This window comes from Barbus barbus, assembly GCF_936440315.1.
Source record: "Barbus barbus genome assembly, chromosome: 11".
In the NCBI taxonomy this organism is placed as follows: domain Eukaryota; kingdom Metazoa; phylum Chordata; class Actinopteri; order Cypriniformes; family Cyprinidae; genus Barbus; species Barbus barbus.
Window position 1 is genome coordinate 24260198 of NC_136739.1, and position 14343 is coordinate 24274540.

The 14343-nt window shown below is 36.4% G+C and overlaps 1 protein-coding gene across 1 annotated transcript in view; it reads left to right on the plus strand.

The window, feature by feature from the left end:
* LOC306877007 (protein disulfide-isomerase A5-like) overlaps positions 1 to 14343 on the plus strand; it is a 55561-nt gene that overhangs the window by 23227 nt on the left and 17991 nt on the right. The window contains exons 7-12 of the mRNA XM_079428516.1: positions 1389 to 1449; positions 2554 to 2621; positions 6208 to 6299; positions 9519 to 9590; positions 11635 to 11771; positions 13317 to 13387. Of these exons, the coding sequence (XP_079284642.1) occupies positions 1389 to 1449; positions 2554 to 2621; positions 6208 to 6299; positions 9519 to 9590; positions 11635 to 11771; positions 13317 to 13387 (501 nt within the window). The remainder of the gene's footprint in view (positions 1 to 1388; positions 1450 to 2553; positions 2622 to 6207; positions 6300 to 9518; positions 9591 to 11634; positions 11772 to 13316; positions 13388 to 14343) is intronic.

Genomic DNA, 14343 nt, shown 5'->3' on the forward strand with positions numbered 1-14343 from the left:
GTGAGACTGATTGGATGTACTGCCAAATTCTCTGAATTGCCTTTGGAGACGGCTTATGGTAGAGAAATGAACATTCAGTTCACGGGCAACAGCTCTGGTGGACATTCCTGCAGTCAGCATGCCAATTGCACGCTCCCTCAAAACTTGCGACATCTGTGGTATTTTGCTGTGTGATAAAACTGCACATTTTAGAGTGAAACATCATTGGCCTTTTATTGTGGCCAGCCTAAGGCACAACTGTGCAATAATCATGCTGTCTAATCAGCATCTTGATATGCCACACCTGTGAGGTGGATGGATTCTCTCTGCAAAGGAGAAGTGCTCACTAACACAGATTTAGACAGATTTGTGAACAATATTTGAGAGAAATAGGCCTTTTGTGTACATAGAAAAGGTCTTAGATCTTTGAGCTCAGCTCATGAAAAATGGGGGCAAAAACAAAAGTGTTGCGTTTATAATTTTGTTCAGTGTATATTTCTTTTTTTCCTGCAAATTAATAATTATTAATATTACAGCCTACTGCCTAGTGTTTCATTGAGGAATGAATCATTCACGTGGTTTCATTTGAAAATGAAAACACAACATGCTCATTGATCATCACGCACTGGCATAAATAGCCTACAATCATAAAGTATTGGCATAATTGTCAGGCGTTTACAGTATTTGCAAAATATATGGTAGCAAATAGCATAATTATACAGAATGTTAATTAGGTAAAGCGATACACATATTGAAAGGGGAAATAATAATATATTATATTTATGAAATAAATATAAAAATATAGCCCTAACAAGTTAATATAACCTAATAATAATAATAATAATAATATACAAATATTAAATGAAATGTTTAATGTTAATAAAAATATTTTATCCATCTCTGATAATACCGGGTTGCTATGGTCACGTAGGTTTGTTTACGCATTAAACTCGTGGCCACAAGAAAAATATGTTGTTCCCTCAACATAACATCTCGAGGCCACGACATAAGGATGTTGTTACCTCGACAAAACGATCAGACGACTTAATATGTCGTGGCCACAACAAAACTAAACCGAAGACGGCCCCTCCCGGTCACCGAAGCAGATGATGGCCAACAGCTACACTTTTAATAATGAAGGCTTTGAAACATCTTTGAAGAGCTCATTAAACATTGACATTTATTTAAACAAAAACATTTCTTTTTGTTTCTGTGGTTTAGAGAGTTGATTACTAGCACTGTGCTGGTTTGTGATGAAGTAATGAAGCAATATATCATGTTAACAAAAGTGGCCAGGAAATCTCTGCCCTTGTTTGTTGGTTTTACTGTGATCACTTAAAATTCTTCTCAAATTTAGCCACTCAGCCCAGAGTGTTTGACAAACTCAATTTATGCTGTTTGGTTTGCAGGACTTCCGTAAGCTGCTGAAAAGAGAGGAGCGGCCCGTCCTCATGATGTTTTACGCCCCATGTGAGTCACCTCTGTCTGTAATCATCCACTACTAGACACTTCATATGGTGCAAACTGTGTGCAATCATGCAAGAAGTGCCATGTTGAAGCAAAACAAATCCTGTGAATTGTGTGTTTCTGAATCAAGTTTGTGAATGCAGTCGAGATGTTAAGATGCCCAGCATTTGTCAGTGTGACTTAAACAAGAGTTTAACTTCCAAAGACTTTTCTCATTCATCTTAATTCCTCGTGTAGTGCTCAGAGGAACCCAAAAGCTCATTACTGCAATACTAAGTCTTGAAGATGAAGAATCAGTCAAAATCATATTTAGACTGACAAATGTGGAGAACCTCGGGGCAGTACCAACTCTTAGGGTTAATAAGACTATCATTATTACCTCTTCACATTTGATAAAATACTTAAACTTACACTATCTTTAAAAGTTTGGTATCAGTTATATATATATATATATATGTGTGTGTATGTATATGTTTTATTCAGCAACACTGTTTTAACATGAGAAATGTTTCTGAGCACCAAATCAGCACTTTTGAATGATTTCTGAAGGATCGTGTAACACTGAAGACTGCTGACAATTCAGCTTTGCCATCACAGGAATAAATTAAATTTGAAAATATATTACATTTAAAACAAACAGCGATTTTACAGTTTTTACTGTAATTTTGATACAATAAAAAGAACATTAAAATATCTTCAACCCCAAACTTTTGAATGGTAATGTAAGTATTAAACTCTGGTGTATTTACTCTATGAACATGGTATCATAATAGTTATATTGAGTAATATTATGCAGCCTTTCTGTGCAAAAACATGGTGTGATCATATTTATCATTGTTTTACAATTTTTTTGCATGTGAAATCTAGTCATTTCAATAGGAATGTGTGCGACCATGAATTTCTTGTAAGGATGAAAGATTCTCACACAGATTTTGCAATGCTCCACTTTGGTCACTTTGTTTCACCACATTTACCTACAGAAAGCTGCTTGGTTTTGAAAGAGACATCTGTGTGAACTGTGATTTATACATTCTACATTTGTGGCAATAGGCTCTGGACCTTTTTTCACTAATGCATCTTTAACTGTAAAATCTCTTCTACATGTAGGGTGTGGCGTATGTAAAAGGATGCAGCCCATTTTCCAGCAAGCAGCAACTGAGACAAAAGGGAAATATGTAAGTACACTACTAGCATGTCAGAATCATGGCCTATTGATTCCTCCGTATCCTTTTTTCCTGCTAGACTGTATTTTAAAACATTTTTCTGATTCAGTTGTTGAATTACCTAACAGGTGGGATGTTTTTGCGAAACCATTGATGTCCCTTTTTGACAGAACGTTTAGTTCCCCCTCATTAGAGGAAGAAGCAATTTTGCTTAAAAGCCCTTCTGCTGATTTCATAGTATAGTTATAGGATATACTTCCTACTGTTGAATTCTATGGTGAAGTATGGATTATATACCAGCTCAGCTCAATATCTTTGCGCACTGCTGGGAGACCCACAGTATACCTCACCACACATTTTTCTCTCTCAGTCCTTTTTTTTTTTTTTTTTATCTCCCCCTCCGTCTTTTTCCCCGTCTCTCATCTTAGAATGTTCTCAGAAGCACAAACATAGACGCTTGAACTTTCATTCAAACTAAAATTGTCCAAATTGAAATTGAAATTTTTTTAAGACGACCCTGCTGTAAATGTCAAAGCGGACGTGTTTTCTACATGGAAGCTTGTGTAAGTCAAGAGAACATTGCTTAGTATTGTGCAGAGGAAACCATGGAAAGGTTCTTTTGTTCCTTTTATCTACTGGTAAACTAAAAAATACTTTACAATATGTTTAAATGTGTTAACATTACTTAAAGTATTAGGTATCATAACCTAACAATGATCAATGCTTTTACATTATTAATCTACTTTATTGTTGATTTATACATGCACTAGTGATTGTGGTCAATAAGATTGCTTTAATGTTTGTAAAAAATCTAATAAAGTCTGCATTTACTATATGATTACACATCTATTAGTATTGTGAAATATTATTAAAATCTAAAATAACTCTTCTTTTTATATATATATGTGTGTATATATGTATATATAAAAATGTATTTGATACTTGTGATACCTGAATTGTCAGCATCCATTACTTCAGTCTTCAGTGTCACATAGTCCTTCAGAAATCATTTGAATATGTTTATTTGGTGCTTAAGAAATATTTCTTATCGTTGTGTTGCTTGATAAATTTTTTTCAGGACTTTTTAACAGGTTATTTTTTTATTGATGAATAGAAGGTTGAAAAGAACAAAAGATCTTTATCAATTTAATGTGTCCTTTCTAAATAAAACAATTAATTTCTTTGAAAAAAATAAAACTGAACAATAGTGTGTAACTAGATAAAAAAGTTTGTCGAGACAAACTTTAAGTTGGCTTGAGAAAGCCGGACCAGAAAGTTTTAAGTTTGACGGTTTTCAGTCTGAAATAGTTTGAAGTTTAAAGTAGTTTTAAAAGCTTCAAGATAGATAGACAGACAGACAGACAGACAGACAGACAGACAGACAGACAGACAGACAGACAGACAGACAGACAGATAGACAGATAGACAGATAGACAGATAGATAGATAGATAGATAGATAGATGCTAAGAACCGCAGAGTGGTTGCTAGTGTGCCTGGGATGGTTGCTAGAGTGTTGCTATGCAGTTGCTAGGGTACACTGGGTGGTTGCTAGGGTGTTGCTATGCAGTTGCTAGGTTACCCGGGTGGTTGCTAGGGTGTTGATATGCAGTTGCTAAGGTACCCAAGCTTGTTGCTAAGGTGTTGCTATGCGGTTGCTAAGGTACCCAAAGTTGTTGCTAAGGTGTTGCTATGCGGTTGCTAGGGTACCCGGGGTGGTTGCTAAGGTGTTGCTATGCGGTTGCTTGGGTACCTGGGGTGTTTGTTAAAATCTTGCTATGCGTTTGCTTGGGTACCTGGGGTGTTTGTTAAAATCTTGCTATGCGGTTGCTAGGGTACCCGGGGTGGTTGCTAAGGTGTTGCTATGCGGTTGCTAAGGTACCCAAAGTTGTTGCTAAGGTGTTGCTATGCGGTTGCTAGGGTACCCGGGGTGGTTGCTAAGGTGTTGCTATGCGGTTGCTTGGGTACCTGGGGTGTTTGTTAAAATCTTGCTATGCGTTTGCTTGGGTACCTGGGGTGTTTGTTAAAATCTTGCTATGCGGTTGCTAGGGTACCCGGGGTGGTTGCTAAGGTGTTGCTATGCGGTTGCTAAGGTACCCAGGGTGGTTACTAAGGTGTGGCTATGCGGTTGCTAAGGTACTCTGAGTGGTTGCTATGCGGTTGCTAGGGTACTCTGAGTGGTTGCTATGGTGTTGCTATGCGGTTGCTAGGGTACTCAGGGTGGTTGCTAGGTTGGTTTGGATAGTTGCTATAGTGTAGATGGATAGATGGATAGATGGATGGATAGACGGATGGATGGATGGATGGATGGATGGATGGATGGATGGATGGATAGATAGATGGGAAATATTAGATGAGTTTGAATGAGTTTGAATGGGTTAGAAATAGTACAGGAAGTCTGATTGAGTCTAATGGGCTTCAGTGTGTTTAGATTTGAATTTTGAACATTCCGTCAATGTAAGTCTATGGGATTTTTATGATTTTTAATCTTCATTTTTATGAAAACTGTAGTCCGATCAGCCAGAAAAGATATAGCAACTCGAGTCAGATCAGTTTGAAGATCTGGGCTGAGTTTGGAGTCTGTAGTTAAAGCTCTAGGAGGAGTAGCATTTAGAAATTTTAGTCTCAGAAAAAGAATAAGTTTAAATAGGATTTCAGTAAGTTGGCTTTCTCAAGCCAACTTAATAAACGTTTACCATTTCAACTTGTACATACTGTAATTATAGTATTTTTAACAACAACAAACATCAATAAACACTGTAAAAATGTTCATTCTTTGTTTATGACAGCTAATTCTTTAAGTCATGTTAATGAATTGAACCTTACTGTAAAGTATTTACTGTCATTTATTGTTCTTTTCATATGGAGGGATATTTAAGCAGTATTTTTTTCTGTAACCGCAGACTGATTAGTGAGCACTAGTAAATAAGTTGCTTTTTTGAAGATTTGCATAACGAATGGGTTGCTTGCTGTTATGGACGCGACGTGTAGATTTGCTGCCTCCTGTGTTTCTGAGTTTTCACGTATGTGTGGTGAGAAGCTGATAGCACTGCAGGAGCATTGATGGATTTGGGAGGTAATCGCTGGTCAGCAGAGTTTGTCTGCATATTTTTCATTGGCCTGACGGATGCGTACGGGCCACCGGAGACGATTTGTGACTTACTCTAGGATAATATAAATTTATTTTGGAATGTATCATCAAGCATAGACTGTCATAACGGTGCAGTTTGTTTGAATTAACGGCACAAGCTATATTTTTTTCAACTTAGCAATGTGACACACTATAAAAATGGATGACGTTCCCTCATGTTTTGATGTGTCCAAAGACAAAGTAAACTGAGGCTGTAGTCACTAAAAGTAGATTTCCTCCGAAACCAAAGTGAGTTGAAATTGCTTTCGGGGGGCGATTAGCATGTCAGGTCAAACCTTGCAATGTCATGAGAGAGATGGATATTTACCTTGTGCCACTTCGCTGCAAGCCATCTGTATCGACAAGCTTTCTGTTTACTCTCTGATGTGGCCATTCATCTTCATTTTCCTGTATTTGAGGTGCTAGACAGGGATTGTTTGTTTCAAGTCTAACTCATTGCTTTTGTGTAGGTGTTGGCTGGGATGAACGTGCACCCGGCAGAGTTTGACGGGCTCAAACAGGAGTTCAGCGTCAAGGGCTACCCAACCTTCTGCTACTTTGAGTAAGTTTGTCTTGATTTTTGACTCGAATGCACAAAGAAATTAAATGGTCTAACTTGCTAAGCTTTAAATCTGATTTGATATTAAAGCCGTTTTGATGTTACAGGGTATATCTATACCAGTGTTGCCAAGTAAATTATTTTGTGCCACAAAATAGGAAGGAAATTTATTGTGTTATAGCGTTGTACATTCATTTAATTAGAAGAAAACTAGGAAAGAAGGATCAGAATGGTAGGGTACAATGGGGCTAAAGGCGCCCCGGGGTAAAAGGCGCCTTTGATATTATTTTCATCTAAACCACTAGATGGCACAAAAACGTGGCGTAGCACTTTGCAAAACATTCGCTTTTCAACATGCACGTGTTTATTTGTCTGATCTTTGACGCGATCGCGCGCAGGAGTGCAAAGTTGATTCTGTGCTTACTTGATTTAATATTTTATGTTTTTTAAAATGTTGTAGATTTAAGTAGCAAATGAGAATCGCTAAAATTAATGCATATATTTTGAGACAAAGGTCGTCTTCATGATTTTCATGAGTTTTGTTTAAGATAATTAAAGCAACAGTTTTTAAATAACGAAAGAATATGTAAAAGTATGTATTTGGGGTAAAAAGCGTCCCTGCTGTTGGGGCTAAAGGCGCACAGTAATTAACATGATAATTAATAGATCGCTGACGTTTCCATTTGTTCACATGACATGGTTAGATTCAGATGGTAAATAGCCTATCATATATTATGTTGTTATAAATATCATATATATTATGTATGTGTCCATATTAGAAATAATCACCATGTTTAGAATGAAACATCATATTTAAAAACATGATATTAATCATATCATATAATAAAATATAATTTGTTGTTACTACTGTAAATATATTTTCAATTATTATTGGATCTCCTTCAATACTTTCAGAATCTATACTTATTAAAATGATTTTATTTCTGTATTTTAAAATATTTTTTTTATATTAGCATATTTTAATGACAGTAGGCCTATATTTATTGAACACATTTTTTATCATTTTTTTCAGATTAAGCAGAAAGCAATACAAACTTTGCTAAAGTGATTGTTTTTAACAAGTGTTAACTTAGACATTATTAAACAAAACATTATTTTAGCTGAAGTATTTGTGTCAATACCGTGGGCCTTTTACCCCGTGTGTGGGGTAAAAGGCCCCCCTTGCCACCTCATACATTTATTTTTACATTTTAAGATTTTTAAACAAAATAAACAACTTGAATGATTTATTTTCTCAAACAATCTGTTGCTCCATTAATGTTCAATACGACGTATATATATTTTTTTTGGCAATTATACATTTTAGGTGCAGTGAATAGCACTATTTTTCTTAAGGTGGGCCTTTAGCCCCATTGTACCCTACTTCTACAGTCCACTTAAGGGCTGAAGATTTTTTTGAGACGTAAGAGCTTTTCCTAGAAGCATTCACCAATCCTTTTTTTTCCCTCAAAAGCCCAAGTACATGAAATGTCAGCATAAGAAAATGCACCTTAGTGAACACTAGTTTTGTGGAGTGTTACTTTTAAATGTACTACATCAGGGGTTTTTACTTATTCAGTCTTATTACTGACAAAAGTACTGTTAAATAATAGATCAAGAAAAAATTGTGAAAGTCCAAGAATTCTATTTAAAGGCTTTCAAAGATTCAAATACATAAAATGTTACTTCTAGTAAATATTTGTTGAAATAATTTGAACTTTGAGCACAGCATGTTCTTGACCACTGCACTATGTAGCATTGCAGGTAGAGAATTGATTTGCATTATTTGAAAAAGTACTCGTTTCTTCCACAAAATAATATTTGCATATTAAAAGGGTTCAAATTAATTCATTTCTGAGACAGTTTTGGGGCAGCTTTTTATATGTAGCATGCTAGAACTAATAGCCCCAGCAAAAGGCATGATTTATGATATTAAATGAATCAGAGAATTTTAATGTGTATTCTCTGCATGGTGCAATTTGTCCAGAACATTCTCCCTGTATATATAGACTTGTGGCAGCAGTTAGGTGCATTTAGCTTCTGTTTGGTGCTCCTTCATTTCACAGCTGTTTTAATTACTAAAAGGTTAATTAAACATGGCCCTCCGCCCAAGGCCAGATCTTTACACGACTACACCACACCTCCCCACCTCAGCACTGCTCTTTTGAATCAATTAATATTTCACTATTCAAAGATCAAAGACAGCATAATTCTTTAGATGTAATGAAAATTTTATTTTGTTTTAAACTTGAGGTCCCTTACCATTTGAAACTCGCTTGAGACTAAAACTAAAAAAATCTAGATTTTGCCTGACACTAAAGTGATAATTCTGTTTGATGGACATGGGATTTCCACTTTATTATTATATTTCTTTGTTTAGGTTGCCACAGTGCTTTTGGATTTGAACTGATTAGTGACAGTTACAAATGACAGTCCATTGCCAGCATCTCGGCTAAGCTCCCACTTGCTGCAGATTATTTTCAGTCACGGAACAGGAGCAGATGATGGCAGATAAAACTTGAGTTTCCGATGCATGAAGCTTTCTTCCGCATGCTGCTGTATACATTCGTGATCTCGTCTGCTTGTGGTTGTATGGATTAGTAAGGGCACAAAGGCTGCTAGCTGAAGTCTTTGATTATGCTAAGAGCCCTGGGCCAAATGGCTTAATTAGCTTTGAGTCAAATGCTCATTTAAAATGTTTATCTTGGACAGCAAGAAGCAAGCAGCAGTCTTGAATGCCTTGGATCTTTGTTGTGCGGGTACAAATATCCTAAGCTGTCTAGTGCAATTTATGTTGACAAAAATAAGCACTAATATATATTGACTTCACCCGTTTAGGATGTCCTTTCTGAAAGAAGGCAAGATTTGAAGTATGTTTTTGTAAAAATCAATACTAATAGTTTTAAACAAACCTTCTGTTTCTGTTTTACCATCTTTTGGCCATGTTTTTATACAGAGAGTAGAGAGAGGACAGGAAATAATGGGATCGTGATAGGAACGCGGGCCAGAATCGATCCCACATCTCTTGCTTTGTTGCGAGAGCATGTGCACTAATCACTAGGCCATGGCTCCAACCTATTTTACAAACTTTTTTTTTTCTCTAAAATTTTGTCCATCTTATATTGGTGAAAATGTTTTGTTTGTTCATGATGAAATTATTTGTGTTGCTTTGGATTTTATTAGCCAGTTTATGATTAATCATTTTGTTCTTTTTACAAAAAGGAAGGGGAAATTCTTGCATCACTATGAGAATTATGGAGCCACCTCTAAAGACATTGCTGATTGGTTGAAAAAGTGAGTAAACCTTGTTTCAACTCTCGACATACAAACATACACAGCTTCTCTTTATTCATTCTTATGCCCTTTACTATTTTAAAAGCTGTAAAGAATCACTGTGTTTGTAAGAGGTGTGACATCTTGGACTTCTGCCCGCGGTCTCTACCATTACCCAGGGAGTGTTTTACAGGAACTGTGGTGTGAAAGATATGATGCCTTGTAAAACAACACTCCTCTGTGCCTCCTAACAGACATGTGATTAGGCTTTAAAATCTCTGCAGTGTCTTAACCAACTATCAAAGTGACAAAGTGAACAAAATGTACTACAGTCTACAGCACGTCTACACATCTCAGAGATTAATATCACTAGAGCTGTGCATACAATGCAAGAAGTAATTTATGGAGTGCATGTATCTTCCAGTCATACAGTGACACAATATTTTGCCTAGCAACATTAAGAGAAATAAATTCAGTAACAGTGCTGATGCAGTGAAACTAGATGAACTAGACCTGATTAACAAGCACTGTGTCCTGAGCAGTGTATGTATTGTTAAGTTATGTGCTTTGGCATGACACATTAGTAGTTTGTGAGTAGTATGAGAAACCTTTTTATTGGTCTGGTCCACTTATTCTGGTCAATAACTTCCCACTTAGACTGGAAGAGACTGTTTGATCAATATGTCACAAGACCAGCCACAGCTTGGTTTGTATTTTCATGTTTAAGGGCGCGTAAATCTAGATAGAAAACAAGATAGAAGTAGAAAGCAAGAAGAAAAACATTTAAGAAAAAAAGACAAAAGTAGAAATATTTATAGATTATTTATATTTAATTATTGCTGGATCTATCTGCCTAAAAAGTAAGGTTAGGCAACAAAGTGGACCAATTTTGTGTAACTCATTGTCAAATTTGATGGCATGATGCCGATCTGAATCTGAGTCTGTATTTCTGCAACTCTTTGGCGTATTGACACCAAGCTCTGTGTGTCATTGTCATTTGCTGGCAGCGCCACCTATTGGTCAAAAGTGATAAGCAATTATGTCACATTACGACTGATTGTATTTTTGGATTTTCAACCATTTCGCTTAAAATCATCAAAAATTGTCTTTACTAATTATTTCAACTGGTCTGATGCTTCCTATCGTGCTTGCTTAGCTCCTCATTGCCTCTGTTGTGCTTGGCCCCTTAATTGCTGCTTGCAGTTTAATTTTAATAATATTTCACAATATTACTGTTTTTACTTCTATTTTTGATCAAATAAATGCAATCTGGGTGAGCATAAAGATTTTTTTATGAACAAATCTTGCTGACTCTAAACTTTTAAACAGTATTATTTCAAAGATTTAGTTAAATTATGATCAATTTTAGGCAGACTGATAAAAAAAAAATTGTGTTCCATGACTCCTGAAATTTGCTAAGTAGTTATTCAATCAGCTCGCACCATTTTTGTATGAGATGGTCAATGAAGGGACCGTGGGTGGTCCATGGTTTGTGAGATACAGAAAATCATTATTGCGATTCCATAAACCATATGACAGCTGGAGTTGATTGACCAGTGCAAGTGCACGTTAAGAGACTTAAAATTTCAAAGTGCTTGCAGATGTATCCCTGGCTTGTCTTATAGAATTAATTTTGAACGAAGATAGTGAGAGTTTGAATGTGAGAACATTTACTGATGCACTTTACCTACTGAATGGTTGTGTTATAGTTGTCTCTGGCTGGTCTTTGTTCAGCTCACACATTTCTAGGAGACAAGCTCTTGGCTCTATCCACTCTGCGAAGGAATCATTTGGGTCACACTTATATGGGCACAGGGCCCGTGAGGACACAGATGTGAACTGCTCAGACTAGCTCTCTTCACTCATGTGGGTGTGACTGTTCCTCACCAGATGTAGAGCTGAAATGAGTTGTGAGATGTGAATTGGCAGTGTCCAACTTAGAGCTTAGGTGTCTCACATCAGTCATTTGGAAGGTTTTTAGTCATTAATTTCATAGGCTTTGAAACAACAAAAACATTTTGACTAATGGAACTGTTTTTAACTACTTGTTTAATATGTTGCACAGCCCCCAGCCACCACAGCCTAAAACTCCAGAGGTGCCCTGGTCTGAGTCCGGCTCAGAGGTCTTCCATCTGACCGATGAGTCTTTTGACACATTCCTGGAGGAGCATCCTTCAGCCCTGGTCATGTTCTACGCTCCCTGTGAGTATCAACAACACTGCTCTTGCAGGACTTAGGGCTTGAATGGCTTTAATTTAAAGGTAGTCAAAGGGTTAGAAAATACTGTTACCCTCATGTCATTCCAAATCCATATTACTTTTATTTATTCTGTGGGATGCAAAAAGTTTTGTGTCCATACAATTAAAGTCAATGACATCTACTGTAGTTTTGGACTCCATTGACTTTCTTTATATGGACAGAAACTTTCCCTTCTTTTGAGTTCTACAGAAAAGAGAAAGTTCTGCAGGTTTGGAATGACATGAGAGTGAGTAAATGACAACATAATTTTTATTTTCGGGTGATCTATCCCTTTAATTCTTAGGATTATGTTTGTTTGACAAGTCAGTTGTCAAAATCACTATATTTCGATGTTTTGGGCATATTATTATGATGACATTACTATTCTTTGCACACGTACAAAGGCAGAACTAGTTGTACTCCTTGAAGTGCATTGGAGTATACTGAAGACATTCATATACAGTATACTATGGTCCTCAACGGTCCATATAGCCTACTGTCAAATATGCAATGAACTGTACAATGGTTTATATATGGTACTCCAATTACCTTGTCGAGTGAAGTCTAATTTGAACCACTGAAGAGGTCAGAGGGAGAAAAAAACGCTTCTCTTTAAGTTGGTTGAATTGCACTTGTGTGCTGTTGATGTTTTTGTCTATTAATTTTATTCTCAAATGTTTCTACCTTACACTGATTTGCTGATACGGGTATGGTTGGTAGTATTTCAATTTCTTGGGAGGTTGCTTTTTTAGTGATTGAAGGAAGATGGCTCTCAGCTTTCATACATTTTTGATCAAACACCTCTGATATAACATATTCATTTCCTGTATGGCACAGGGTGTATCCTTCGAACCCACCACTGAGCATATGTGCACATACTCTCTCTCCACATTAATACTCTGTCAAGATACCGGATGACTTGTTTAAATTCTCATCAACAAGGTCAAATGCAATATCCTTGTTTACACACAAACATCGCTTCACATGCACTCAGCTATCATAATGCCAATGACAACATCGGCTAGGCCTCTCAATGCACACTCTTGAGTTTGTCAAGAAAAAAAAATGATGCTTTACCTGCATCATATTAACTAGACAAAATGCATGCTGACACTCATCCCCCTCAGTGTGTAATTTCATGTGACCAGTAATAAACTCTTGTACATAGTTCTTAGCAAAAATTCAAACCATTTATGAATCAGTGACGTGATTTGTTCATATTCCCATAGTGTAAATAAATACATATTAAATCCAGGCTTGACTAAGTGAGTTCTGGCTTATGATTACCGGAAAGGCTTTTATGATTATGTAACAGGTGGGCAATTAGGAAAGGGATAATTTTAATTATTATCTTAAGTGCACATCAACTTCAAAGCACTACTGTATACATTTTTAAAAACATTTTCACACTTCCTTTTTTTCCTAATTTGTTTTTTTCAATGATTTTTTCAAGTTTATGAAGTTAAAATTAATCGCATTTCTAATTTTCTTCATTGTGATGGTTTTTAGGGTGTGGCCACTGTAAGAAGATGAAGCCAGAGTATGATGAAGCTGCTGAGATCCTCAATAAAGAGCCAGATGTGAGTTCCTTCAGTCTAATTCTCTGACATATAGGGAATGGATAATGCTCATATATTTGCTTGTCATAAAATTCAAACAGACTTTACAGAAGACAACATGGAGGCAACAGAACAACTGTGTACTTAATGAAATGGTTCTAGGTGTGTAATTGTTGCTTTGAGGCATTCCTTGTAAAAAGTCTGTGTCCAATTGACTTGATTAAAATAAGCCAACTGTAATTTTCCATCATCCTAGACAATTTGATAACACCCGAAAATGTTTTACTCTTTCAACCTCCGATTCAACATTTCCGTCCTTGCATGCCATGGTAATTTTTTAGGCTTTAAACTTATTACATGAGACATAGTACAGTTCACAAACATCTCTGGCCAGTTTAGCGAGTGGTGTGTTTCTCATTTTCCAGGTGTGTCCGCAGTGCTGGCTCTGTTCTCTAGTCCATAGTTGCAGGCCAATTGCAGTCACCAGAGCCTTATAGTTGGAGTATTTATCTAATTTTCCTTTTCCTTTTCCTTTGTGCCATCCCTCTAGCCTTCAGCTTGGAGCTACTCAGAGTGATGCTCTTCCCAGAGTTCAATAATGACACGTTATGCATTATCTAATGCATGCTCTAGTCCTCACATCTTCTCCTCCGAGAGAGCTGAAGTCATTTATTTTTCTCATTCCTTGTGCTCACGGCCCTGCACACGGTTTAAAAAGAGAGTACACGTGATTAGATTTACAATTTACATCTCATGGAGACTTTGGAATAAGGATGTTTAAATGTGAATATATTAATATACGACGGGAGTTACGAATATGACATTTTGTAAGTGGATGGCGCAGAAGTTCAAGCAGCCATGCTTATCTCTCAAGTGATTTTTTTTATTATTATTATTTTTTTTTTTATATTTAATTGCTTTATTACTGTTGATGTCAGGAAATGTGCAGCCAAACCCAGGTCCAGACACCTCTATAG